Source organism: Armigeres subalbatus, chromosome 2 (assembly GCF_024139115.2).
Source record: "Armigeres subalbatus isolate Guangzhou_Male chromosome 2, GZ_Asu_2, whole genome shotgun sequence".
NCBI lineage: Eukaryota > Metazoa > Arthropoda > Insecta > Diptera > Culicidae > Armigeres > Armigeres subalbatus.
The window spans coordinates 95364016-95391496 of record NC_085140.1 but is presented as its reverse complement, the minus strand read 5'-3'; the positions used below and the strand labels follow the sequence as shown (position 1 = coordinate 95391496).

The window sequence follows — 27481 nt, the reverse complement described above, 5'->3', positions numbered from 1 at the left end:
GGAAGAGCACTCAAACGACTCTCCGACACAGAAAAGAATGGAAATTGTTTCGGGAAAAGAATGGGCCAGCGTAATCGTAAACACGGAATGCGCCTTGTGTTTTTCCTCTGAAAGAGATAAAAGAAATTATCACATCACTCGGAACGAGGCGAAACCCTTTGCGAGCCGCCTCGCCCATTTCGCTACCGAAGAACGTATCTATCAGAATGACAAATACCTCCCAGCCAGACCATAGAGGTGCTATGGGCTTCTGTCTGTCTCTCCTTTTTTGCCGTCATTTAATGTGTGTTGCCCGGTGACATAAACTGTGTCAAACGGATGATGATGATACACACTCGGCTCGATCATCATTTCCACTATTAAGCATGGTTTCATTCCTTCCTGGGGCCTTCACACGACACACCTCTATCCATGGGAGGAGGGAAATGGTGTGAAAGGCACTATGAGGTTTTAGCAAGAAAGTTTGTTTTATATCGAAAAATATTTTGCGAACATGGAATCCCGAGCAAAATTTTGGAATCTGAATTCGAATATTCCAGGAATAAGAAGGATAAATTACGAAGTGTCCTAGGTTTCTGAATTTTTTTTTTACTCAAGCATGAGACACTAATCAATGTTTACAAATGGAATATTTCATCTTATGACAAGTGAAATTTGATGAGTTTGTTTTATTGTGTTCTTTATACATTCTTTATATACACCTTTGAAAAAACATAACTTTGAGGTCATACAGAATAAGGTGCAATAATGTTTAATATGGGTTCGAATTTATTGGGAAAATCTTCGTTTTTGTTTGAAAATGGCATTTTTTTTAATAGAACTTCATTTAAATAATTTTTCGACATGGATTTAATTTTTACTCATAAAGTTTATAAATCAGAAACCCAAGAATCATTTCCAAACCTGAAGAATTTGTTCAGGATTTCAAAAAGTCTAAACAAGAAGTTCGAGCAACCAACCAGAGAATTAAACTCGAAATTATAAAAATCTAATTCATGATTTTTCTTGATGGAATAACCAAAGTTTATGCAGTTTCAAATACCTAAATTGTCATCAGAATATATTTTGAAAAAGCTGAAGTATTTATCGGAGCACACAGATAGAAAAATCCACTGAAATTTACGCTAAAAATCACGGAATCTAGCCCAAATGTATACAATTTTTGACGTGAATCGTCAATATTGCATACAACTTCTAAGCAATCTTGTTAGGAAGAGGACCATTTCAGTGTAGAATAGCTTTTTGTCCGCTGCCAAGATTTACATCTTTTGTCTTTTGTAATGCCTTAGAGTCGTAAGCAAAAGTCTATCAACCAGTTTAAAATATACAACTTGCTCTTTGCGGTCCATACGTGATATGTTTGTTTCATCAAAAAAAAATCTTGGTGGTTGTGTACAAGACACGACCGCTCGACGTAAACTACTTAAAACCAAATCTATACACATAAGAATTAATTTTTGTCTGTCTGCTATTATAGATCAGGAAACGGCATGAACATTTGTATGTAGAGGTTTTTGGGAACGATAAAGATTCTTATGATGGTATTAGACCCCTCATCTTCTGGAGGGGGGACTCCCATACAAATAAAGTACAAATTTCTGCTGTAATCGAAAATTAATCTAAAAAATGGAATCCAAATTTGCAAATTTCGAATACTTCTTTTAAATAATGTAAAAAATATATAATTAATCAATTTTAGGTGAAACGAAGCTCGTCGGTTCTGGTAGTATAGTATATTAACAATATATTCTACCTCGTAAGTCTTCATATGTTGAATAATGGGCAGCACTGTCCTATCCAGCCGCTGGAGCCGCCCCATTCTTACACTACGTTTCACAGTTGAATAATAGATAATACCCTAAAAGTAGGCAATTATTTATGGTTGAAATGCGCTATGTAGGAACGGGAATGGTTATGATTTTTTTGATGAGCTTGGAAAGTATTGAAGTTGCAAAAGGAAAACGGTCCTGTCAGCCACATAAGGATTAAAAAACTACGGTGTTACTATCACTTTTCATATAATGCATGGTTTGCGTAAAAAATATGAAGCATTTGTATTTTAACACTTTTTTTAAATAAATGCCATCGCCGGATATTTTGTTCGTATTTTTGCTAAAATCAACTCACATAGAATTGTGCGTGGTATCTCCTTAGCGTGTGTTTGATATGCTCACAAACACATTCTCTCGCTCTATTCCGAAGTGTGCTGCTGTCAAAGAAAACGAACAGTCCCGATTTTATTTAGTGAAACATAGAGCAAATATTGCTTAAATTGGCTCTTTGTGGTGAAAATCATGTGGTGATAAAGCGTAAAAAGTAGTTTACGTACTTAATTTGTCGTGTCATACGCAATTAAGAGGAGAAACAGGCGATCCAAAAAAGTAAGTAACAGTTTGCTTTTCGTGCGCTGCTTTCTTTGGCAATGCAATAATGGCAAGAATTTCGTAGGTGCAAATTTGTTTCGGTGATTAACACATCAAATCTTGCTACTTTTACACAAACAACTTATTCAAATGAAAGCTTAGACTTGAAATTGTGTGATTGAATCAAGATTATGTTCATAAATAGTGTATGTTTGCTGGAAAACGCAAATATTGTTGAGGGTGCCAACAACTGTCGCACCCTGCCAATGCCGTATTCTACCCTATGTCAAGAATTAATATTATCCGACATATAAAGCTTCAAATTTTTTAACATTTTTTTTTCATTCGGCGACGATGCTCTTAACGAAACCTAGTTAAAATTCTCAAACATACTGTGAAAAATTTCCCAAGGAAACCTTTGAAGAATATTCACAGAATTTGCCGAAAAAATCCTGAGGGAAGGTCCAAAGAAATTGACGAGGGTAAATTTGGCGAATTTGCCGAGGAATTAGCATAGACTTTACCAAAGGAATTCTATAGAATTTTTCTAAGAACTATCATCTTAATTATGTTTTATTCTGTTCAACTCCGCTAGTAATTGCTCATATTCTGGGTCATATCAACCATGCCTTTGATTTGTACTCGCGCAGTAGCTGTCGTACTACCTATGAGACAATACATTTTTTTTTACAAGGTTTTTTTTTTGGTTTTCATCCCTTCTGCCCAAAAGTTCATTTTTTCAAACTTTTTTTTTTGCATGTCCTATATGATGGTTTGAGTAGGATTGAGTATCCCTCCAGCCATTGTATTGCCTTGTGTCCGCTCGAGGTTTATGGTACCCTAATTTTAGTCCTCGTGTATTTCAAATGGGGTAGGATTTTTTACTTACCGATACAATCCCGTCCTTTTTTAAATACACGGGAACAAGCTCGTTTCAGACGGGTGTTGTATGTATCTACATTAGAGTGGCTCAAAAAACGCTTTTTCAAATTGTTTGATGGGACGCCCTCTTATTCGGTTCTATTTGATGCCCTGATGATCTGGACAAAATTTCAGCCAAATCGGTCAACGTTTGGGCGGTGCTAAGCTCATAGGAAGTTTATATGGAAAAATGTATGCAGAAACATCCACAAACAGTGATTTGCAGTTGGACGGCACAATTTACGATCAAGAACCATGATACTCATTCCATCAAAAACATTGAAAAAAGTTTTTCCCATACTAATTTGAGCCACCTAAGCCACCTACATACTAAGTTATTCTTTTCAGGCTCGGCAAAAAGGCCTGGAATTGACATTTATCGATGATTTTCATCGAAATATTTTTTAAAACTCAACAACCGCAACGTTATCTCGGCCAAAGTCATGTTTGCTGAAACTCAATGGTACCCACCTCAGAAAATATTTTTAAAAAATTGCTAAGATCTCCAAATAATTGTATTGGATTCGAGGTGATGAATGTTTTTCTATTATAATTCATAACCTGTGCGACCAATCTACTTTCAAATAATTAAACTTCTCGTCTTTTTGCCAGCTAGTTAAAGCAAAGCTGAGTGCACTTTGTATCACTTACCCCTTAAGCCGACCACCTGGAATAAAACATACCGGGAAAACACAGAGAGGGTGGGCGGCATACATATTTGCGGTTATTAAAGTGGCCCCAGCATTTACATTGTGTAGCTCGTCACAAACATGCTCGTGAATATGCATATGCAAGAAATAATTCCGACTCCGATCAGCTAGATACCTACGCGTTTGCAAATTTCAATAGCAAATAATACAGGTATGTCCCGAGCACACGTTACAAATTAGTTTCGAATTGTTGCTCTCTCGCTTTTTCTAGTCTTGAAGACTGCTTGAACAAATGAATCCAACTACTGTAGCACTATACATCTAGCAGGCATCCCATTAAATTCCACAAATGAAAATATTTGTATAACGTTGTTGGTTTTCTGTTTCAATTATATCAACATATTTATCACAGACATTGTCTGGGATTTTATTACGACATTTGGAACGTGCATAGTAGTATTATATTTGTTCGCAATGTATGAGAATGATAACTTTTCTCGCCATCGCTTTGAGCTTTGCCTATGACATTTTGTTGACCCACTTTTACAAATAACAACGTGGTTGGGGGCAGCTCGGATCTACTATGTAATACTTTATGGAATATAATTGGTCGGGGTTCTGCCAAAACACATTAAGCGCCAACAAAAAATCACCCATTTTTCTGCTCATACTTAGTTTAGCGGATGTAATTGATCGCAAATCGTATCGAATATCCCCCAACCTCATAACTGAGAATGTCATACATCAAATATACGTATGAGTTGATATGAAATGATTCCCGTATTTCTTGTGCGAACAAAATATTACAAGGCAGTCAAAAAGCCGCTTGGTGCGGTTTGGCTGCACCCTGACCAATTTAACACCTATTGAGGATAACAGAAGAAATTTTCAGTAATATTCATTGATTTGGCTTTAATAAGCTGTGTCCTCTGTATTGGACAATGATATTAGTACAGTAGCTCCAGTAGCCTTGCTAGCAAAGGCGTAGGATTGCCAATCCGGAGATGTCGAGTTCGATTCTCGGCCCGGTCTATGATGTTTTCGGGTTGGAAACAATCTCGACTTGTTGGGCATAGTGTATCCATTGCACTTGCCACACAAGATACATACTCATGCATTGGCGGGCATAGAAAAAGCTTTCCATTAATAACTGAGGAAATGCTAATAGAATACTAAATTGAAAAGCAGGCCAAGTTCCAGTTGGAATGCCATTGAAGAAGAAGATCAATAGCCCTGTTCGATGAGGGCTCAAAGTTGATTGCATTCATTGAACCACCTCAATGTATTTTTTATCATTGCTCATTCAGTTATGAGCATTCAATGGAAAAGTAACTTTAACAAGCTATTTACTCACGTCCCTATTTACTAATTTTCACCCTTTTTTTTAAGCCTGTATATTAATATGTAGGTTTGTCTGATAATAATTAATTCTAGAATTTTTCCATCTTTTAAACATAGGGTGTTCTTTTCTCTTTATTATTATACGCGTTTTTAGATACAATTGCACATCGAAATTTGGCCTTCTTTCGAACATAGGCTGTTCTTTAGAGTTATTTAGTCAAATAAACATTCTCATCAAGGTGATCATAAAATATATTATTTTTCATACTTTCGACCTTGTGTCCCAGTATTTTATTGTATGTATAGCCAATTCGGGCGAATAGTCCATTCGGACGTATGGTCGATTCGGGAAAATGGTCTTAACGAGCGTCTTTTCGGGCGAATGGAAAATCTTTCAACGCAACGGTCGTAACGCGGTTGTTGGAGAAATTTTTGAATGACATAATGACATGAATTTTTAAATGTCAAATTACATACAAAATATAATCAGTCCAGTATCAGTTTAAAAGCAGATATAATTTTTTATTTAATTTTGGAAAAGTTGACCTGAAATCAATCTAATAATCGAAAATGTTGACATTAGGCGCATAACTACGCCAAAAAAAACGTTCCCTTAGAATATTTTTGGGACTTACATTTTTTTCAGATAATGAATTTTTTTATCGAATTTAAACACCGGACGATACGCAAAAGTTTTCGTAGCCAAAAATATCCCCCAAAAATATGTTTGCGGAACTTCCGGTTTTTAAATTCGATGAAAAATTGTCCCAAAACAGTCGATATTTTTCTCAAAAAATAATTCTCAAAGTTTCATGCATTTTGAGTCTTTTGGCATCAAAAAACAAAAAAAAATCCCCCTTGTAAGAAAAAATAAAGTTTTGATTATTTTGAGCAACCCTAAATCATGTCCGATTTAGCTCAAATTTTGCATAGGGGATATTTTTGACTACGAAAACATTTGTGCATCGTCCGGTGTTAAAAATCGATGAAAAAAAATTTCGTCATCTGAAAAAAGTTCCAAAAATGTTCTAAGAGAAAAAATCGATCTTTTCCAAAAAAATTTTTTTGAATACCTAATATCAGATCTCGACGTTTCATGCATTTTTAAATCATTTGGCTTCAGAAAGTAAAAATCGATTTTCGACTTTTCCTTTGGTCCCCCCTTGGAAAAATTTTCATGAGTAAAAATTTCAAAACTTTGATGAATTTTAGGCACCCCTAAATCATGTCCGATTGAGCTCAAATTTTGCATGGGGTCATATTTTGGGGTAATGAAACTTGTGAGCAATGCCGTTTTATCAAGATTACTGGGCTCGTCGATCCATCAAGATTACTGAGCTCGATATCAAACCAATAACAACCCATACAGCCCCTTACAGGCTATGCGAATGAATCACGATCTATATATGGCCAAACCGGATGTTCTAAGTTCTCCAAAACATACTGGAGTTCAGACGAATTGGTCTACCAAGGCAACTGGGCTCGATATCAATCCATTAACAGGGCATTGTGTTCAGACTAGGTCTACCAGGTCAACTAAGCTCAGTACAAAGCCAATAGTGTCCTTACAGGCGCTTAAAGGACATACGCATGATTTACGATCTAGATATATTCAAACAGCATGTTCTGAGTTCTACAAATCATTCTGAAGTTCAGGCACATTGCACAGTGGCAGGCAGTCATACAAATCCCGGACCTGAACCTGAGATTGCGTTCAAAACTTCACCACAGTTAATTGCATATTATTCGGCAACTCGGCCGTACGAAAACCATTTTTTTGTTAAATATCTTGGCTGTGCATATGCACAGCATATGTTTCGAAATGGACAAATTGATATGAAATTTGCGAAAAAGAATCCACGTGTCTTGGAGGGACTCGAACCCTCAACCTCCTACTCTCTGAATAGGCGTGATAACCCCTACACAACAAGACCACTTGAAGGTCACGTTTTCGGAAAAGCCATCAGAATCCAGTACCAACCTCCACCGCGGTTAGCTCTCTTTTTGCAAATTGAATATCTTTCGGATGCTTGATTTGTCCAATCTCCTACAACAGTAAAGCAAATGTGGAGATTGGACAAATCAAGCATCCAAAAATATTCAATTGCAAAAACCTTATTCAAATCAAAACATATATATTCAAGATTCAAATATTCCTACAATGTAATTTTGAAACGCTGAATTCATTTTGAGGTTAAAATGGTTATCCGACATACTTTATGTTATCCAAGGTTTTCCACAAGCCCAAGCCCTAGGATCTAGAACAAAGACGGCGTCCTCATTCTAACATTGCACCAGTCAATTTCCCGCTTTGACGCAGCTATGCCACTCACCACACTAACCACCGGAAAGTACAAAAAATATATTTTAATACATAATAACAGATCCTTAAGAATCTTTCCCAATAAAGTTTGGCTAAATTTCATTTTTCCATACATATTTGTTCGTGAGACACTTTCAGGAATGAACTTCAACAAGACACCAAAAATTAAATTTACAAGCTACAATCAAAAAAATTTGGAACTAGCTCATTCAATATATATGTCAAATTAAAAAAATGTACTTCACAAAAATCACGAAAAAAACATTGTTTTGTCCGGCTTTCTACCACTGACTGTGCATTGGTCTACTAAGACAACTGGGCTCGATACATAGCCAATAGTAACCCATGGGGTACATACATGCTCCTAGAGTCCTAGATCTGCGATCTAGATAAGTCCAAACCGGATGTTATAAGTTTTCCAAATCATTCTGGAGTTTAGACAAATTGGTCTACCAAGGCAACTTGTAATCGATACAAAGTCAATAGCAACCCATGGTGTCCGTGCATGATTTTCGGTTTAGATATGTAAAAACCGGATATTCTAAGCTCTTCAAGTCATTCTGGATTTCAGGAAAATTGGTCTACCAAGAAAACTGGACACGATATGAAGCCAATGGCAACTCATGGTATCCATAGGGTGCCTTGGAGGTCATGCGCCTTACTAACGATTTAGATATATCCAAACAGGATATTATAGGTTCTCCAAATCTTTCTAGAGTTCAGACCAATTGATCTACCAAGTCATCTGAGATCGGTACCGTCAACTGGGGGGAAGATGATCATTGAGGTGAAGATGATCATTTGATGTGTCAGTCAAAAGTGCCATTTTTTTATGAAACGGTAGTCATCAATATTCTCCGTTCAAGTAATGTTACTGCTAGGTAGAAATCCGAGTTTTTCGATTATAATCATGAAAATGTATTTTGTGGAAGAAAGAGAGAGATAGTCATAAATGACGCTATTTTCGTTTCAAATATTGACTTCGTAGACTTCTTTACGTAGTAAATTCAACATTCATACGAATAACCTAGTGTATTTTGACTAGTAGTCATAGTGATTTTAGTACAGCTGTCTTGATCAACTTCACCCCAAACCAGATTACTCAAAAAATGTGTGATAATTTAATTTATTTTAATGAATGCGAACGCATTTCAGGAAACTAAAGTTGTTGTTTATTGCAACGTATACCAGTACATGTTTTGAAAATATTTGTTTCGATTTAAAATGTAAACACACATTGTTATTGCATGTTTTATCTTAAAAATGATCATCTTCCCCCCAGTTGACGGTACAAAATCAATAACAAATCATATTCTCCGCCCAGGCCAGGATTTACGATTTGAGTATGTCCAAGCCGGATGTTCTAAGTTCTCCAAATCACTGTGGAGTTTAGACTAATTGATCTACCAAGTCAACTGGGTGCGCTACAAAATAAATAGCAACCCATGATTTGCGATTTTGTTATGTCCGAATTGAATGTTCGAAGTTCTCCAAATCATTGTGGAGTTTAAACCAATAGATCTTTCAAGTCAACTAGGCTCGGTTTAAAACCAGTTGCAAACCATGCTGCCCCTAGACCCTTAGAAGCCATGCGCATAATTTACATTGTATATAAAGCCTGTCCACGTTAAATTTCGGACACTGAGATAATCTCCAATTTATTTGTAGCCATTTTATCAATTTGAACGAGAATTAAAACATGCTGAAAGCAGTACATAAAGCGGAGAGATTCAACTACCATGTAAATTGATCGTCTCAGTGCTTTGTGGAAATGTTAAAAAATCGTATTGGAAGATAGGTGTCCGAAATTTCACGTGGATAGGCTTTAAGTATAAATCAGATATTCTAAGTCAATTGGGCTCAGTACAAAATCAAAGACAATGCATGGTGTTCATGTAGGCCTTTAGCAGCCATGCGATTTGCGATTTAAATATGTACAAAAATGATGATCTTAGTTTACAACATCATTCCGGAGTTCAGTCCAATTTGTTTAGCAGGTCACATACGCTCGGTACAAAATCGATAGCAACTCCTTCTTATCAATCAGGTTCCTGATTATTATCTGCATGGTTTATGGTTTAGAAATTACCGAATACGACGTTCTAAGTTCTCCAAATCTTTGCAGTTAAGACCAATTAGTCCACCATGCCAATAACGCTAGGTACAGAACCGATAGCAAGTTATTATGTCCATTTAGGTCCCTGAAGACCATGCATATGAACACACAATTTAGATATGTTCCCATACGATAATCTGAGAGCTCAAAACATCATATTTGGACGAACCAAGATTGTAAATCGTAAGCATGGCCGATAGTAGCCTGAATATGTTGGGTTGCTATCGGTTTTGTGCCGAGTTGACTTTGTAGATCAATTCATCTGAACTCTTGAGTGATTTAAAATATTTAGAACCATAAGTTGCTATTGGTTTTGTACCGAGCACAGTTGATATGATAGATCAATTGGTTTGAATTCTAGAATGATTTGAAGAGCTTAGAATATCCGATTTGAACATATATGATTCGTAAATCATGCATTTCAGTAAAATTAAAATATCTGCAGCTATGAGACGTCACAACTCATTTAGGTTAGTGTGCACGGTAGTGCATCCATGCGTGCATGATCCGCACTTCTTCTTCTTCTTATTGGCATTACATCCCCACACTGGGCAGAGGCGCCTCGCAGCTTAATGTTCATTAAGCACTTCCACAGTTATTAACTGCGAAGTTTCTAAGCCAGGCTACCATTTTTCCATTCGTATATCATGAGGCTAGCACGATGATACTTTTATGCCCAGGGAAGTCGAGACAATTTCCAATACGAAAATTGCCTAGACCGGCACCGGGAATCGAACCCAGCCACCCTCAGCATGGTCTTGCTTTGTAGCCGCGCGTCTTACCGCACGGCTAATTGTCGCGACTCGCGTCGCATCGCGAGTGCTGAATCACGCTGTCCAGTTTGGTGGCGGCACGACAAAAACGAATGTCTGAAAATAGATTCTGTATGGTTCTGTGCAACAGAGTACCACAACAGATCACGGCACAGTAACGGTCAAGAAACACCGAGTGCCTATCAAATAAAGAAAGGAATAAAAAAAATGTACATATTCACATCGGAGTGGCCAATACCCGGAAAACTAACTTTGATTAAACGGAGTTTTTGTTTGTTTTTTTTTTTTTTTATTTTCAACATTTACATTTAGGATTGTAGTTCTGAAATTCCAGAAAATCCGAAAGAAATTTTATTCTTTTTGAAGGATTGATAAATTTCTGTAAACATAATTCTTGAGTTAAGACGTGATTTCTAAGACCTAAAATTGTCAAGGAATTTCTGTGTTTTTATGCTGGAAACAAAGAAATTATTCTACTGTTGAGATACCATGGAAAATACTATGGGATTTCTGAGCTAATAAAAATTCATTTTAACCTTTTGTCTGTGATCTGGGGTCAATATGACCCCAGGCCACTTTGAGTGGATGTCATTTTTTTAAGTTTTCAACCGATTTTCCAAATTTTTCGTAATTTGGTAAAACTTGCCTGTAAAACAAATTAAAACTTGCTTGTAAAACAAATTGACCCCAAATTGAAATTGCTATAACTTTTTTAATGTTTGACCAATTTTTGATTTTTGGGACAGTTTCGAAAGATAATTTAATCATCTTTCAGGTCGTTACCAAAAATTGACTATGGGTGGGCGGGTACATCGGGGTTTTCGTAAAAATGGTACAAAAACAGTGATTTTTCATGCTTATTTTACTTATATCTGAAAATCCTACCCATTTTGAACTGCACCTTTTCAAAAAGGTTATGCAGTAAGGCGTGTGCTTTGACATGAGGCATTGATTAGTTTAGAGCTTGGTCGCTAGGTGGCGGTATATTAGAATTCATTATTTTAGACTACTCAAGTAATTCCGGTATATGGAATTCTCCTCAGTGTAAATATTCTTATCTCACAAATTTACAATTTGTAAAGATGTCATCTTTAACAAAGATGGTCTGGGGAGAATGGACTGTCATGTGACGTAATAAACAATTAGGAAATTAACAAATAGACGGCGCTAGTGTACTTGCAATATTCTCGCGTATTTGAAATATTGCTCTAGCTTGAGATCCCTCATACCTACACCCAAGTTGTATTCGGCAACATTGTTCAGGATGTCCAGAACTACAAAGCGGTGCTCGATATAATGAGCACTTCTTCCAAGAGGCGACGCTAGTAAGCAGTTATATTTGAGTATATTATTGCATGTGAAATCTAATGTATTTTGGTTTGTAGCATTTTTGGAAAACATGAATGTTGTGGTAGAGTTCATCAAAAATTTTCTTTGCATTCAACCTGCTCCAGCAATGCTGCAAATAATAGAATGTGTTCACAGAATATGTTTTAGATCATCCAAGAAAAGCCTGGAATTAGCGCCTTTGGGTCTACATGCGTAACCAAAGATCAGCCAATTTGCCGCCTATTTGTAAAATTACCAATTATTACTCCCGTCACAAGACAGTCTATTCCTACTAGACGACCTTTGATCAATATGCCATTTTAACAAATTTTAAATTTGTGCGATAAGAATATTTACACTGAGGAGAATTCTATATATCGGAATATCTTTCTACCTGGCGGCCAAGTTCTAAACTTATCAACGCCTCATGCCAAAGCACACGCCTTCCTGCATAACCTTTTTATAAAAGGTGCAGTTCAAAATGGGAAGGATTTTCGGATATAGGTAAAATAATCATAAAAAATCACTGTTTTTGTACCCTTGTTCACTCCCCGCGATGTACCCGCCCACCAATAGTCAATCTTTGGTTACGACCTGAAAGATTATTAAATTATCTTTCGAAACAGCCCCAAGAATCCAAAATTGGCCAAACAATAAACATTTTACATTTTATAAACATTTTGTAGAAAGATTGTTAAATAAATGGACAAGAAATTAATTAGCTTATTATAGCTTTTATTTAGTCTGTCGGCTGTTAGGGCAGCAGGGACTATGTCCAAGGGCTTGACGATCCCTCCCCAGGCCATCTGCGAGTTGTGGGGCTTGCCTAGGATGTGGTGGGGTTTGACAGTGGGCCCTGTTAAACCTCTATAAAAGCTGCATGTATCCGCAAGTAGGCTCCACCAAAGCGACCGTGTGCCGCTCAAAGCGCACAAGCCCAAGTCCTGGTGTTAGGTGGGACGCTAAACAGCCCTGACACGACGGCCCTCCGACGAGACAGGAGGTTTGCGCAGGCCCAATAAGCCGCCTAGAAAACCAATCATTACGAACAATATAAGAGATAATGCGACTCGATATAATCGGCAAAGACCTAGGCGACGAATACAGGATCACGATTGGAAGCTTGGAACATGGAATTGCAAGTCGCTAGGTTTCGCAGGTTGCGACAGGATGATCTACGATGAATTACATCCCCGCAACTTCGACGTCGTGGCGCTGCAGGAGATTTGCTGGACAGGACAGAAAGTGTGGAAAAGCGGGCATCGAGCGGCTACCTTCTACCAAAGCTGTGGCACCACCAACGAGCTGGGAACCGGCTTCATAGTGCTGGGTAAGATGCGCCAACGCGTGATTGGGTGGCAGCCAATCAACGCAAGGATGTGCAAGCTGAGGATTAAAGGCCGTTTCTTCAACTATAGCATCATCAACGTGCACTGCCCACACGAAGGGAGACCCGACGACGAGAAAGAAGCGTTCTACGCACAGCTGGAGCAGATATACGATGGATGCCCACTGCGGGACGTTAAAATCGTCATCGGTGACATGAACGCACAGGTAGGAAGGGAGGAAATGTATAGACCGGTCATCGGACCGGATAGTCTGCACACCGTATCGAACGACAACGGCCAACGATGCATAAACTTCGCAGCCTCCCGCGGAATGGTAGTCCGAAGCACCTTCTTTCCCCGCAAAAATATCCACAAGGCCACATGGAGATCACCTAACCAAGAAACGGAAAACCAAATCGACCACGTTCTAATCGACGGTAAATTCTTCTCCGACATCACGAACGTCCGCACTTACCGCAGTGCGAATATTGAATCCGACCACTACCTCGTTGCAGTATGCCTGCGCTCAAAACTCTCGACGGTGTACAACACGCGTCGAAGTCGGACGCCGCGGCTTAACATTGGGCGGCTACAAGACGGTAGACTAGCCCAAGAATACGCGCAGCAGCTGGAAGTGGCACTTCCAACGGAAGAGCAGCTAGGCGCAGCATCTCTTGAAGATGGCTGGAGAGATATTCGATCCGCCATTGGTAGCACCGCAACCGCTGCACTTGGCACGGTGCCCCCGGATCAGAGAAACGACTGGTATGACGGCGAATGTGAGCAGTTAGTGGAAGAGAAGAATGCAGCATGGGTGAGATTGCTGCAACACCACACGAGGGCGAACGAGGCACGATATAAACAGGCGCGGAACAGACAAAACTCGATTTTCCGGAGGAAAAAGCGCCAGCAGGAAGATCGAGACCGTGAAGAAACTGAGCAACTGTACCGCGCTAATAACACACGAAAGTTCTATGAGAAGTTAAACCGTTCACGTAAGGGCCACGTGCCACAGCCCGATATGTGTAAGGACATAAACGGAAACCTTCTTACGAACGAGCGTGAGGTGATCCAAAGGTGGCGGCAGCACTACGAAGAACACCTGAATGGCGATGTGGCAGACGAAGATGGCGGTATGGTGATGGACCTGGGAGAACGCGCGCAGGACTTAATTCTACCGGCTCCGGATCTCCAGGAAATCCAGGAGGAGATTGGCCGGCTCAAGAACAACAAACCCCTGGGGTTGACCAACTACCAGGAGAGCTATTTAAACACGGTGGTGAGGCACTGGCTAGAGCGCTGCACTGGGTCATTACCAAGATTTGGGAGGAGGAAGTTTTGCCGCAGGAGTGGATGGAAGGTGTCGTGTGTCCCATCTACAAAAAGGGCGATAAGCTGGATTGTAGCAACTACCGCGCAATCACACTGCTGAACGCCGCCTACAAGGTACTCTCCCAAATTTTATGCCGTCGACTAGCACCAACTGCAAGGGAGTTCGTGGGGCAGTACCAGGCGGGTTTTATGGGCGAACGCTCCACCACGGACCAGGTGTTTGCCATTCGCCAAGTACTGCAGAAATGCCGCGAATACAACGTGCCCACACATCATTTATTCATCGACTTCAAAGCCACATATGATACAATCGATCGGGACCAGCTATGGCAGCTAATGCACGAACACGGTTTTCCGGATAAACTGACACGGTTGATCAAAGCGACGATGGATCGGGTGATGTGCGTAGTTCGAGTTTCAGGGGCATTCTCGAGTCCCTTCGAAACCCGCAGAGGGTTACGGCAAGGTGATGGTCTTTCGTGTTTGCTATTCAACATCGCTTTGGAAGGGGTAATACGAAGAGCAGGGATTAACACGAGTGGTACAATTTTCAATAAGTCCGTCCAGCTATTTGGCATCGCCGACGACATAGATATTATGGCACGTAACTTTGAGAAGATGGAGGAAGCCTACATCAGACTGAAGAGGGAAGCTAAGCGGATCGGACTAGTCATCAACACGTCGAAGACGAAGTACATGATAGGAAGAGGTTCAAGAGAAGACAATGTGAGCCACCCACCGCGAGTTTGCATCGGTGGTGACGAAATCGAGGTGGTAGAAGAATTTGTGTACTTGGGCTCACTGGTGACTGCCGAAAATGACACCAGCAGAGAAATTCGGAGACGCATAGTGGCTGGAAATCGTACGTACTTTGGACTCCGCAAGACGCTCCGATCGAATAGAGTTCGCCGCAGTACTAAACTGACAATCTACAAAACGCTAATTAGACCGGTAGTCCTCTACGGACACGAGACCTGGACGATGCTCGTGGAGGACCAACGCGCACTTGGAGTTTTCGAAAGGAAAGTGCTGCGTACCATCTATGGTGGGGTGCAGATGGCGGACGGTACGTGGAGGAGGCGAATGAACCACGAATTGCATCAGCTGTTGGGAGAACCATCCATCGTCCACACCGCGAAAATCGGACGACTGCGATGGGCCGGGCACGTAGCCAGAATGTCGGACAGTAACCCGGTGAAAATGGTTCTCGACAACGATCCGACGGGCACAAGAAGGCGAGGTGCGCAGCGGGCAAGGTGGATCGATCAGGTGGAAGATGACTTGCGGACCCTCCGTAGACTGCGTGGCTGGCGACGTGTAGCCATGGACCGAGCCGAATGGAGAAGACTCTTATATACCGCACAGGCCACTTCGGCCTTAGTCTGAATAAATAATAATAAAATTAGTCTGTCGAAAAAAAAAAACAAAACAAAAATCAGCCTCTATCAAATTCCCGGTTCAGTGGTCATCCTGGTAGAGCACGACGCATACGCTCTTGTGATACATATTGGTTGAAACATAAACCAATCTCTTCGTAAAAAAAACTGAAAACAGACCCCGTTCCAATAGTAGAGCAAAAAAACGACAGAGAGATGCTTCTTCAACATTGCTGAGCTTCTCGGGCCAACATCATCATGGAATTTTGCAGTTTAAAAAAATAACTCATTTCTACGTGGATCTATTTGGGTGTGACCAATATACAAATAGGAAAATCCATTACCATTCATTTCGTGAGTCGTAACCTCATCTTGAAGTACATCCAACCAAATATAGTATATTAACAATATAGTCCACTTCGTGAATCCCCATATGTTAGGCAAGAGACAGCACATCCACTCTATCTTCGTGAGATGAACCGGTCTAGGGCCGAAAACCTCATTAATAAAGACAATAAAAAAACTCTATCTTGCGTCACAAAAGGAGACTAACGCCTGAAAACGATAACACTTACACTTTAAGAAAATTTGAATTACATTTTCCGAAATTTTATTCCTTGACTCAGATATCAAAATGGGGTCATTTGATGATTTCTAGCATATAATTTCGACATGTTATATTGAATATTGAATTATACGTTTCAGCACCCCTCGGAATGTCTCTTTACTACAATTTTGTGACACCGCGGCGCTACTGCGTTGTCTCTTCAAATCAGCTTCAGTGGACGTTTAGCGCTCGCACACTAATGTGCAATTCGTCATGTGTAAAAACATGTTTGTTTTCCTTCTGCTCATAACCTCAAAAATGATCGAGTCATCACAATGATTTCAAAAGAGTCAAAAAATATATGGAAATATACTAATTTTTACCCAATCTTTGCTGAGTGGCACCAGTGTTTGTTTTCCTTTTATCGCCACTCACACATTCGGACGTGATAATCTCAATATTGGTAATAGAGTACACGGAAGAAAAAAAGTACCCAAAATTGAGTATTTTAAAACTTACTTTTGAGTTATTTTTTCTCTTCTCTTTCATCCACTCTTTCTTTTGTTGTCAAAAACTAAAGAGCCAAACAATCCAACGACGCCAGTTCAATACGGGAAGCCAATTTTGAGTTTTATTACATGAGGTCGAAATTGAGTGAATTAAACTTAAATTTGGGTAAATAAATTTTCCGTTGGGTACTTTTTTAACATGGGAGTAAAGGCAAACTACTTCGCTGCCGTAATCTGAAAAAGTGACGTATACGCCATTTTCCAAAAATGGTGTTAACGAGTACTACTCATCGAGCTCTTTAACAGAAAAATGGAAAAAATGCATGTTGTAAAATGGCTATTACGTCACTTTTCCAGATTACGGCAGTTCGACCCTACTTACTTAATTTTGGCTTCCCGTACGGATGTTCGAGGTTGGGTGAATTAAACTCACTATTGGGTAGTTTATTTCTTCCGTGTATATTTGATCCAACGATAGATAATAATCCTAAATATCCTATGACGAATGCAACATGCCATTGCATTGAAATCGGCTGTAATTGTGTTTTCTATCAACGACAAACATGTTTCGACACCATTTGCAAAACACTGTTTGTCTGTCAACGTAACGCGGCGGTTTCGAAATCAATTTATATAATAATTTGTCGATATAATTTCCGCTTTTATCCGAAATTTGAATTCACAGCTTCATTGTTGTTGATGTATATGAGAAATGCTTAGAATAAGTCGAGATTCCAAACCTTATACCAGAACTAAAAAACGCACTTGCATTTTCAAACGCAATTTCAAAGTGCAATTCAGTGATGGTGTCGCGTTACGATACGCAGTGCGACATATTTATCATATTTAAAGGGAAAAATCTCATATTTAGAGAGGATAATTTTACACCTGTTTTATCCAGCCCCCTGAAACGGCTGTCATCTGCATACAATTTGATTGAAGCCGAAAACTTGGTGCTAAACTTGGTGCTAGCTGTCAAGCAGTGGCTTTAAGCACGGGACACAGTGACACATGCGACAATATCGCTCGAGGAGAGATTTAATTCGAATAAAAAGTAAAGAAACAGTTTAAAAAAGCGCAGCATCTAAAATATGTTTCATAAATGTATTGCAATTATCTCTATAGCTGATTCGTTAATTTCAGATACACATGTTTCGTTATAGTCCAAAAGTTATCAGCACTGTATTTGTCACAATAACAAATACCAAATTATTATTAATAACAAATTTGTCAAGTTTGCCTGATACCCATGTCGATATCTTAACGGTTTGAATTTGACAAATATTTGGCATTGTGATAAAGAGTGGGCCTTTAATTTCTAATGCAACGTTCTGTTAAAAAAAAACAAATTTTTGCAAGTAGAAAAAATAGGACTGCAAACCAATTACCTGATTGATCAGCAGTGATTTATTTTTCCTCCAAATTTAGGAACACTATTCTCGTTGGAATCTGAAGCAAAATAAAAAAACGCAGGTATCTCCAGCAGTTTTCAGTTCATGTTTGAATTTTGTTTAAATAAATAAAATAATTATTTATTTTGGTGCATAGAAATGCGGCGTAATTGCAAAGTGCATTGATCTAAATTCCGTAGTTAAAATAACGCGTTCAATCGCCAAAACATACAAAATTTGAATCTCGTGATTCAATCTGCAGAAAACAGAACAAAACTGTGCAACAGTGAATCTGAACTTAAATTAATCTGAGGCAGCTGCTGGGAGAATGCATGTTCATATTCATATTAAAAATTAAATGCAGCAGAACAATTTGAATCACTACTAATCTGATTTTATTTTTAGGTTACTTAGGATTTTTAAGAATAACTCATAATCGACAAAAATTCAAATGTTACACATTTGCGACATGAGCAGTATGGTTAGGTTTCTCGTCAGCTAAAAGAACTTTTTTCCGGTGCATGATCATTGGCAGCTCGATAGTTATTATTTTTAATCTCCTGACTTTTACACTAAGTCCATTATGTTTCAAAAAACTATTATTATGTCAACACACAAATGGTCCAGTTTAAAGCAAAATTTTATCCACAATGCGACATCCACTTCCAGTTGGATCAGATCAAATATAAAGAAAAATCAGAAGGGTTACGTACAAGACACAACCGCCCAACGTAAACTACGTAAGGCAGTTTTATTCATTGAGGATTGTAGTGTCATCATGCATAAATATTTTTAGAAAATTCATTTGATTACTTATGTCACTGGTTTCGAACAAAAATAGCGTATCTTAAAATATGAAAATTGTTGGATACGACAATTGTTTAAAAAATTTACTATGAAAACCCAAATTTAGTCCTCAGAGGTAATGATGCCTTTCTTGGATCCGCATTGCCTACATTTGGGTTTTGAAGCATTTGATGAAATCTTCTTCTTCTCTTATATATAAAAATCTCATCGACGATTCAAACCATGCGTGAGTCAAATCCCATCACAATTATGGCCGAGAGATTTGCTCATGATTTGAATCACAATTTGCATCATTGCATGATATTTACGTGTTCTTCATTGTTGAATGCATTGAATTAACTATTTTTCGTCTAAAACAATGGCTAATAATTATATATAAACAAAACATACGTCTCGATTCGGTTTGGCGCTTTTTAGAACGAAATCATTTTTCGGTGAGTGAGCGAAGCGATGCGATTCTGGCCGAGAAACTCAAGCGCGATGCTTCCCCTACAGAATAGGGTGACCATATGGTATCCTAAAGGAGGACATGTCCTCCTTTTTCATTAAAAACCAGATGTCCTCCTTTTGCGCTAAAATGTCCTCCTTTTTGGATTTTTTGGAAAATAGTTGCATGAATAACTAAAAAAATTAAAAAAAATCTAGTTTAACAAACAATAATACAACAGAAGTCAATTCTTTAACAAAACATTGAACACGTTTGCGTTTCTGGTTTTAGTTCAGAAATATTTTCCATTAAGCGAAATGCGTGAGTTACAGTAATACAATGTTCAAAAATATAAGAAGCATGGATGGAAAAAAAGAATGTAAATGCTTCTCAAAATTTTCTGCGAGTAAATCCATCAAATTGCATTTTAAACGCGCAGCACGGTATGCTTTTTGAATATATGATGCACAGAGCAGCCGCCTTGCCATGCCTAGAATGGAATAGAAATACCTAAAACTAATCTGAGCAGCTTTGAGTTTCTTTAGTCTAAATCTAAACAGTTTAGAATTTGTTCAATTGAGAACTTTGTCGCTGGACAACTAAGTATCTTGTATTCGATCCTTATAGAACCTAATATTCGGTAAGTTGTCTATTTTTGCAATAAAGTATTCAGAATTGAAAACAATGATTTTTGTTAGAGTTCTGTGGAATTTTGCTGAAAATGCCAGCATAATAATATTCAAAATTTGTTTGCTACTGATTTTAGAATTAGTTGAAGCTAAAATGTTTCCATTAAGAAGATGTTGCTGGTAGTTTATAATTAGAAACTGCTCTATGTAGACTATAATGAAAGTCGGAAAATGGAACGTTTGGAGTAATAAAGAATAATAAGAATAATAAGATAATTGTCCTCCTTTGGAAAAATTTCATATGGTCACCCTACTACAGAATCGCAGGCGAGTTAGCTCGTGCATGAAACCTCGATGATTCAGATTTGAGTATGATTCTACCAACACTGAGTGTCATTATGGATAAAATATTCGTGCAAACATTTTATTAATATCATTGCAAGACTTTTGAATCAGGGAGCAAGAAGGTGATAGCTCTATTGTATCTCATATAGCCCGTTTCAAGAACGTATGCGTTCCGAAGCTTTTGTCGTGTACAATAAGTACTGCATTATTGCACCCACGTATTATAAAAACATCTTAAGTGCATTCACACTTCCTGAATCAAAGTTAAATCCTTCTGATTCAGGCGCGCATTCAATTGGACAAAATATTATTAGGCCGATGTAAATATTTTTTTAAATATGTCTCACTCACACACCCCCCCCCCTCCTTCGAATTGTTCTGCTCAAAAACTTTCAAAACATTCTTTAACAAATCCGAGAAGTTTTTTTTTATTTAATTTTTTCCATTTTTATATTTATTTTTTACTAGCGAAAGAAACCCAGCTTTGCCTGGGTGTTGCAAATGTCATAATAAACTATTTGCAGCACCGCACTCTGGATCAATTTCCGTGCGATTGTTTTGTTTTCCTCAACAGCTGACCCAAAATTGTATTCTAATGATTTTTTTACATTTCCTCGTTAAATTTATCAACCTTTTGCATATACAAACCTTGCGGATCCCAAAACGAATCGATTAGGAAGAAAATCTTGCAAATCGGTCAACATGTTCACAAGTTAAATCGTCAGGAAGGAAATCTCAACTCATTTTTATTATATAGACTAGCAGACCCGTCGAACTTTGCTTCGCCTAAAATTGATTTATTCTCTGATTAATTCTCGAGTTATGCAGAAATTTTTGGTTCATTTGTATGGGAGCCCCCCTTTCCAGAAGGGGGAGGCGTTGCAAACCACCACAGAAACATATCTTCTCTTCCAAAACCTCCACACGCCAGATTTGTTTCCATTTGCTTGATCTCAAGTTACGATGAAATTGTTGTTTCATTTGTATAGGAGCCAGGTTTCAAAGAGGAGAGGGGTCTCTAATCATCTTAAGAACCTTCCCCGGCCCCAAAAACCTCTGCATTCAAATTTTCATGCCGCTCGATTCAGTAGAAGGGCATTGGCATTGATAACAATTGATCGTCTCATGCCTGCACAAACATGCCCCTATCTGCATCACTTTTTATACACCATGCACTACACTACGCATTTTTGTTAGATTTGTTTCGACGGCGGTCACTGGTCCGGCTCCATTGTTCTACTTTTTGTGCGAAACACCGCACAAAAAGCAGAGTCCAAAAGCCAACCGCACTGAACGGCGACGGCCGAAACGAGACTCTTGCGGACAAGAATCTTTTCTGCTGCCAAAATGATCCGATACCCTATTTTAACGCTCGTAACCCAAAGTTTCAATATAATTGACAAATTGGTAGAGAATTTTCGAGTCGATTGAAATATAAATCTCAAAAATCCATCGGAAGATAAAGGCGCTATTCAAGTTCAAAATCTTACATGCTTTCGTGACGGTCTCGAATTTGGAAATTTTCATTTGTCACCCTGTATCCGAGTCTTCCCTTAGACGTAGTTTACGTCAAAAGGTTCCAATAGTGTTTCATAAAACACCTGTCGATGGCACGTACAATGACTAAGTAGATTAATTTATCTTAGTTTCGACGCCCACATCAAGTTTGTAACCAAAGAGCTTATGCGTCAAGTTCAAATAGATGAATTGAGTTCGTCAACTGAAAAGTAGATGTGCTGTCTCATATCTCATAGTTCAATGATTATCGAATAACCCTGCTTGCAGAGCAAGATTACTTTTGATAGATTTACGTTTTAATGGTTTTGAGAGGTGCACCAGCCTTTTTTGAGACTGGGTATTTTTTAAATCTTCGAACTGGCGCTTTGAAGCTTATGGTAAATATTGCATTTTGAACCCCTAGAGGAAGTGCTACCCAATATCCGCTTATATCTTTCAAATGAGACGTATGATACAAGCTAAAATCACATAATTTCATAGATGAAAGTCTTATTTATGAAAAGGAAGTTTGAAATGGGCATCGGATGTTTATAAATCGCTGAGATTTTTAACAATCTGAAACGAAAATATTCTTTGTTTTGGAAAGTGCAACATATTTTGGACCCCCCCTTTTAGGCTGTTCAAAAATGAATTTTCAATTTGCACAGGTAATTTGAGCTAAAGCAAAGTCTTATCTTTTGATTGACATGCTTCAATGAGAAGATTGCAGCGATTCAAATTTGCAATTTGCAATTGCAGTTCGGGGTTGGACTTTTCTCATACTGCGTATCAAGTGTGATATCACAAAATAAAATTTGAAATCGAAAAATTGCGTTTATTATGCAGTAGAAGGAAAGTCCAGCCCCGTACTGCTAACCTTTTTTAATTAAATTGCTCCTAAAATTTTTGAAAAGAGTTTTAAAAAACTTCCCGCATGTTTCCTTGTGCAATTTTTTCAAATATTATACTTAGACTTCTTCATCTTCATGCAACCTTTATTCGCCAATAATGATAAATTCATGAGGATGATGATGATCACTGCGATGACAAACGACACAAGACAAACGTCAAATAGATTGCACCTTACCAGAACATGTTAAATTGTGGCGGCTATCGAAATTAATTTATTGGTTTTTTCGATGATAATTTCTGCTGATTTTGATGATAATTATATTGTGGCAGCTATTACCGCAAGTAAAATGTTGAATTAATGACGAAAACAGAACAATGTAACTTAAGTTATTGAAATTTAAATTTTCACGATCGATTTGCGCACTACAAAAATTCCACACATTTTTATTGGCAAAAATCCATTAATTTTATTCATGATTCTAATTAGTGCACACATAATCACTCTCCACGCGAAGTACAAATATAATCTATAATCAAATAAAATGTATGTGTGGTCTCTAATATGCAGTTATTGAATTTATGTGTGGGTACAAATTGCATATATTTGGATCGCCAAATTGCAAAAATTTATGTGTGCGACAAATATATTCAATATAAAGAATTTTTTCGGTGCGATACATAATTGAATACCTGCGCGAAATGTACCGTACAATATTGCGAGAAAAGAGAAAAATTCTAATTTTGCGGAGCAAAGAAGAAGAAGCAGACTGAGTGTCGGAAACTTCAAAATGGCATGCACTGTACGAAAAGTGTTGATATTTCTTGATATTAAGAATATTCGAGAAATCTAAAATGTTTCTAAATCACATAAATATATGACAAAATGCCTTCAAAGTATCATAAAACTTATTAAAAAATATAGCGGCATGTAACACTCGTTGAAAGTTGTATATTCCCGTTGATTTCAATAATCAACATTCACACCGAAAAAATAAACCAATAAATTTTACCGTGCAACAAGTGATTTGACGTTTGCGGAACAGCTTTCCGACAGTCGACCGTCGGACCCCGGTTCGAATTTTTCAATCTTCTCGCAATATGAACGGAGCTTTAAACATCAAGAGCAGCACTAGCGCCACACCAACAAACGGTGGCTTCAAGAACTAGTGCTTGTTTCACGGGGTTGGTTTTATCATATGTCTAAAGTAAAAGCTAAAGCTAATTTTAGAATGCAAACCGAATTTCTGCTCCTCGTGGTTTCGCGTTACACTGGAATGTGTCATATGTATTATCAGAATTATTGAGATTTACTGCAGTTTTGAAACGGCATCAGCTAGCTTTGCTTGTTAATCGATACAATTGAGAGATAAAAGTAGTATTTGCTAAGCTGGGGCATATTAACCCGCATCCCCTGGCACTAATTTGTACTGAGGACAAAGTTAAATATGTATCTTTTCATCAGAAACAACCTCACCTTACTCTTCGTGTGAATTTGTTTCTACCCATACCTAGCACAACGTGTGCTATATTGAGACCAATTTTCCACTTACCAGGAAGTTTTACTCCCGACGTGTGGCCTTGATCGTGATAAGTTTGAAATTGGACCTACCAACAACTACTGCTAGGCAAGGACGATTACCGGCGACAGCGACGCTAGTAGTACATATCAGCAGCAACGTCAGCATCAACATCATCAATAACTACTCACCCACGTTACAACACACACCATTAGGGTTCATCATCATGACCCCCTACCCCACTGTAGTGACAAGAATCAGATAATTTCAAAAAGAAATTATCCTTGCGTGACGTTCATTAGCAGAAATCAGACAAAAAGAAAGGAATGGTTTCAGTGGGGTAGGAGTGGTTCTATCTTCAGGTTTTGTTTTTCTTTTTTAAGTTTTTCATGTTTATGTAATACCACGCATCGATAAAACTATCACGTGGAAAGCGTAAACGGCACGACCTTTGTAAATGTAAATTGGTCTTAAAGAAGTGACATTTCGTATCAGGTTTTCTATGGCAATCTCTATTATGGATAGCTTGGAAACTCGATTTGTATGTTGGATAAATAGAGCACGGCAGGTATTAGATGATTGCCTCTGTTTGAAATTAAAACACTAATATAAAATTAATGTAACGCAGACTGATTGACAACCAATTTAACGGCATTATCATGTTTCATTCTTACTTTCAGGGCAATGTTATCCGTGGTAATAACTGTGCTATGCTTCGTGTGCTACTGCTGCCATCGGAACATCAAGAAACGATCAACTTCGATGTATCGCCAGCAATGGTTGGAAAACGAAGCCAATATGGAGATCTACAGCGTAGAACAGGTAAGAGAAAATAAAACGCCACCAATGTAAGTTCAAATGTTTGAAGGTCAACATGTGTGCCATTAAATTTGCCTAAATCTAAGAAATATATACGTCTTGGCATCCACTGTACAATTTCTGGAAAAGCCGCGGGAACTGATTCCCATAAAAGCGGTTCGGACGTTTTGAATCGCAATCCGTGGCACCACCGGATAAGACACATAAATTAATTTAAGTCTCATGCCAGGATAACGAATGAATGTCTTGGTGGTGGGTTGACTGACACTGCCGTAGAGTGGCAGTAAACAGGGCAATTCGTTTTAATTATCCCGAGTTAAGGATTGTGCCGCTGTCTTCTGTTTGGTTTTTATCTGCTGTGATGCGGAACCGAGTTGGCTACAATGGATTAGGTTATGCATATCGCTATTTTGTTTTGGTAAATACATACAGTTTGGTCTAAACAGGTCAATCACTCTGTTTCGCATGTCTCTTCTCAATATAATGTATGAAAATGTCAGAATGACTGATGGAATGAATTTGAATTGCTAATTAATGCGAAAAAGCATACCCCATTGACCTTCAACATGAACATTGTATTATACTCTATTCAAAATGTATTCGGTTTTTGCTAAGTGTGAGAAACGAGAAAGTAGAATCTTAGTTGTTTGCATTTTTTATCAACGTGAGAAAGTTTTTATCCTATCACTATGTCAAAGAAATTGGTTCACGGCTGTACATATATTTAGAATTTCCTCGTGTCTTCATATTCTCATATCAGAGTACCGCAACTTAATAAGACCACGGCATCAGGCTACAACCGTACTGGTTCAACTACGTGTACTTCTAAAATTGGCTATCGAAGAATCGATGAAAAGATAATTGTATTTGAATAGAGGGCAATGATCAACAATGGAAAAGCAGGAACCGCGAGTCAGGAACAATAATTTACATTCAGCAGGGCCTTACACCCAGAACAGGCTCGAGAACCGCAAAAAACATACTTTTTCAAAAATCGACAATTGACAATGCAGTCAATGGATTTTTTTACCTCAAAGCTAAAACAGCCCCAACAAATCCATTCAACTTAAATTAACAAACGATAATTCAGTGACTTTGGTCACTGCAAGCAATAATTTACCCTTAGTCATAAATAGCAATAGTTGTCATTATTACAAATGATCTGTCTGGAACTGGCTCCTAAAGTTTGAGTGACTAACATTGACTAAGTTCCCCTACAAGAAATAGAGAATGAAAGTTGAAAAACTTCTCGCCACGAGCCGTCAGGATTGACCTGCTTTCCCAACTTGCGCGCGTCAGAACGTCAGCAGCAAACGGGCGCAATAAAATATTCAAAGCCCTGATGTCGGCAGGTTTTGCCGAGCTACAGTCAGAAAACCTACATGAGATCAATAACGTGCGAAAGTGTCTGGTGGCAGAAAAGAAAAACGCCCGCACTTCGCTATGCTAAACGGAGCCTCGTGCTGCATAGTGTCACAAGGGCTAACGAAATGCATATTTCATGCAACAGGTATGTGGGCGGCGTGCGTCTCTGCAAGTAGAGGTCGTCGTGGGGGAACTTTTTAAGTTTTTGCATAAATTAATTCCCTGTGCAACGTTTGAGCCGACAAGTATTTATCGTAATAGACTGTGCAGAAAAAAATACCTATCTACCTATTGTCAAAGCAATTATTGTAAGATTATGAAATTGCGAAGCTTTGGTATTTGAAGCAATTAGGGGAAATCGTCAAATGTTGAATGGCTAATTTATTCGTCTATTGTTGAACGCACGTGCATTTCTTATGGGCGTTCAACTATAGGCAAAAAACTTAGCCGTTGAACATTTGGCGATTTCCCCTGTTTATTATTATTGTCTTTATTAAAGAGACTAGCAGCCCTCGACTGGCTCGTTTGTGGAAAATATTGAGCAATTATTGATGTGATTATCTTCAAGAAGGTACAACAACTAGGTAACGATGATTTGACTTCTTCATCTACAGGAAAAGCAGATGAAAAGAGAGAAAATTCTTGTTTTCTATGAGTTAAATATTATAGTCTCTTCGCAATTCTGTTTACTTACTTTTTCAATCGTGTTTACTGGCAATTGATTTATTTTCATCTAAATTCTGAAGCCAAGAACTTTGTTAATTTTTTCTATTTTTCTAGGAAATAAAAAACAGTGTTCAATATACCAGAATGAAGCTGTTTCGCCTAAAGCTATACAAACGACGCTCGTTGTTACACTGGTAAATCCATAGATCTGTGCTCCTAAAAGTTCTTGGACAACTCACAAACTATGAAATAAATGAT

General features: G+C 38.2%; 2 protein-coding genes across 6 annotated transcripts in view; one reads left to right on the top strand and one right to left on the bottom strand.

Moving 5' to 3' along the window:
• Positions 1-27481, bottom strand: part of LOC134210117 (probable beta-hexosaminidase fdl) — a 158001-nt gene that overhangs the window by 72401 nt on the left and 58119 nt on the right. The gene's annotated exons all lie outside the window — the stretch shown is intronic.
• LOC134210119 (uncharacterized) overlaps positions 1-27481 on the top strand; it is a 62692-nt gene that overhangs the window by 25231 nt on the left and 9980 nt on the right. For both annotated transcript variants that reach the window (XM_062686144.1, XM_062686143.1), the window contains exon 3: positions 25054-25195. In XM_062686144.1, coding sequence (XP_062542128.1) covers positions 25054-25195 — 142 coding nt within the window. The remainder of the gene's footprint in view (positions 1-25053; positions 25196-27481) is intronic.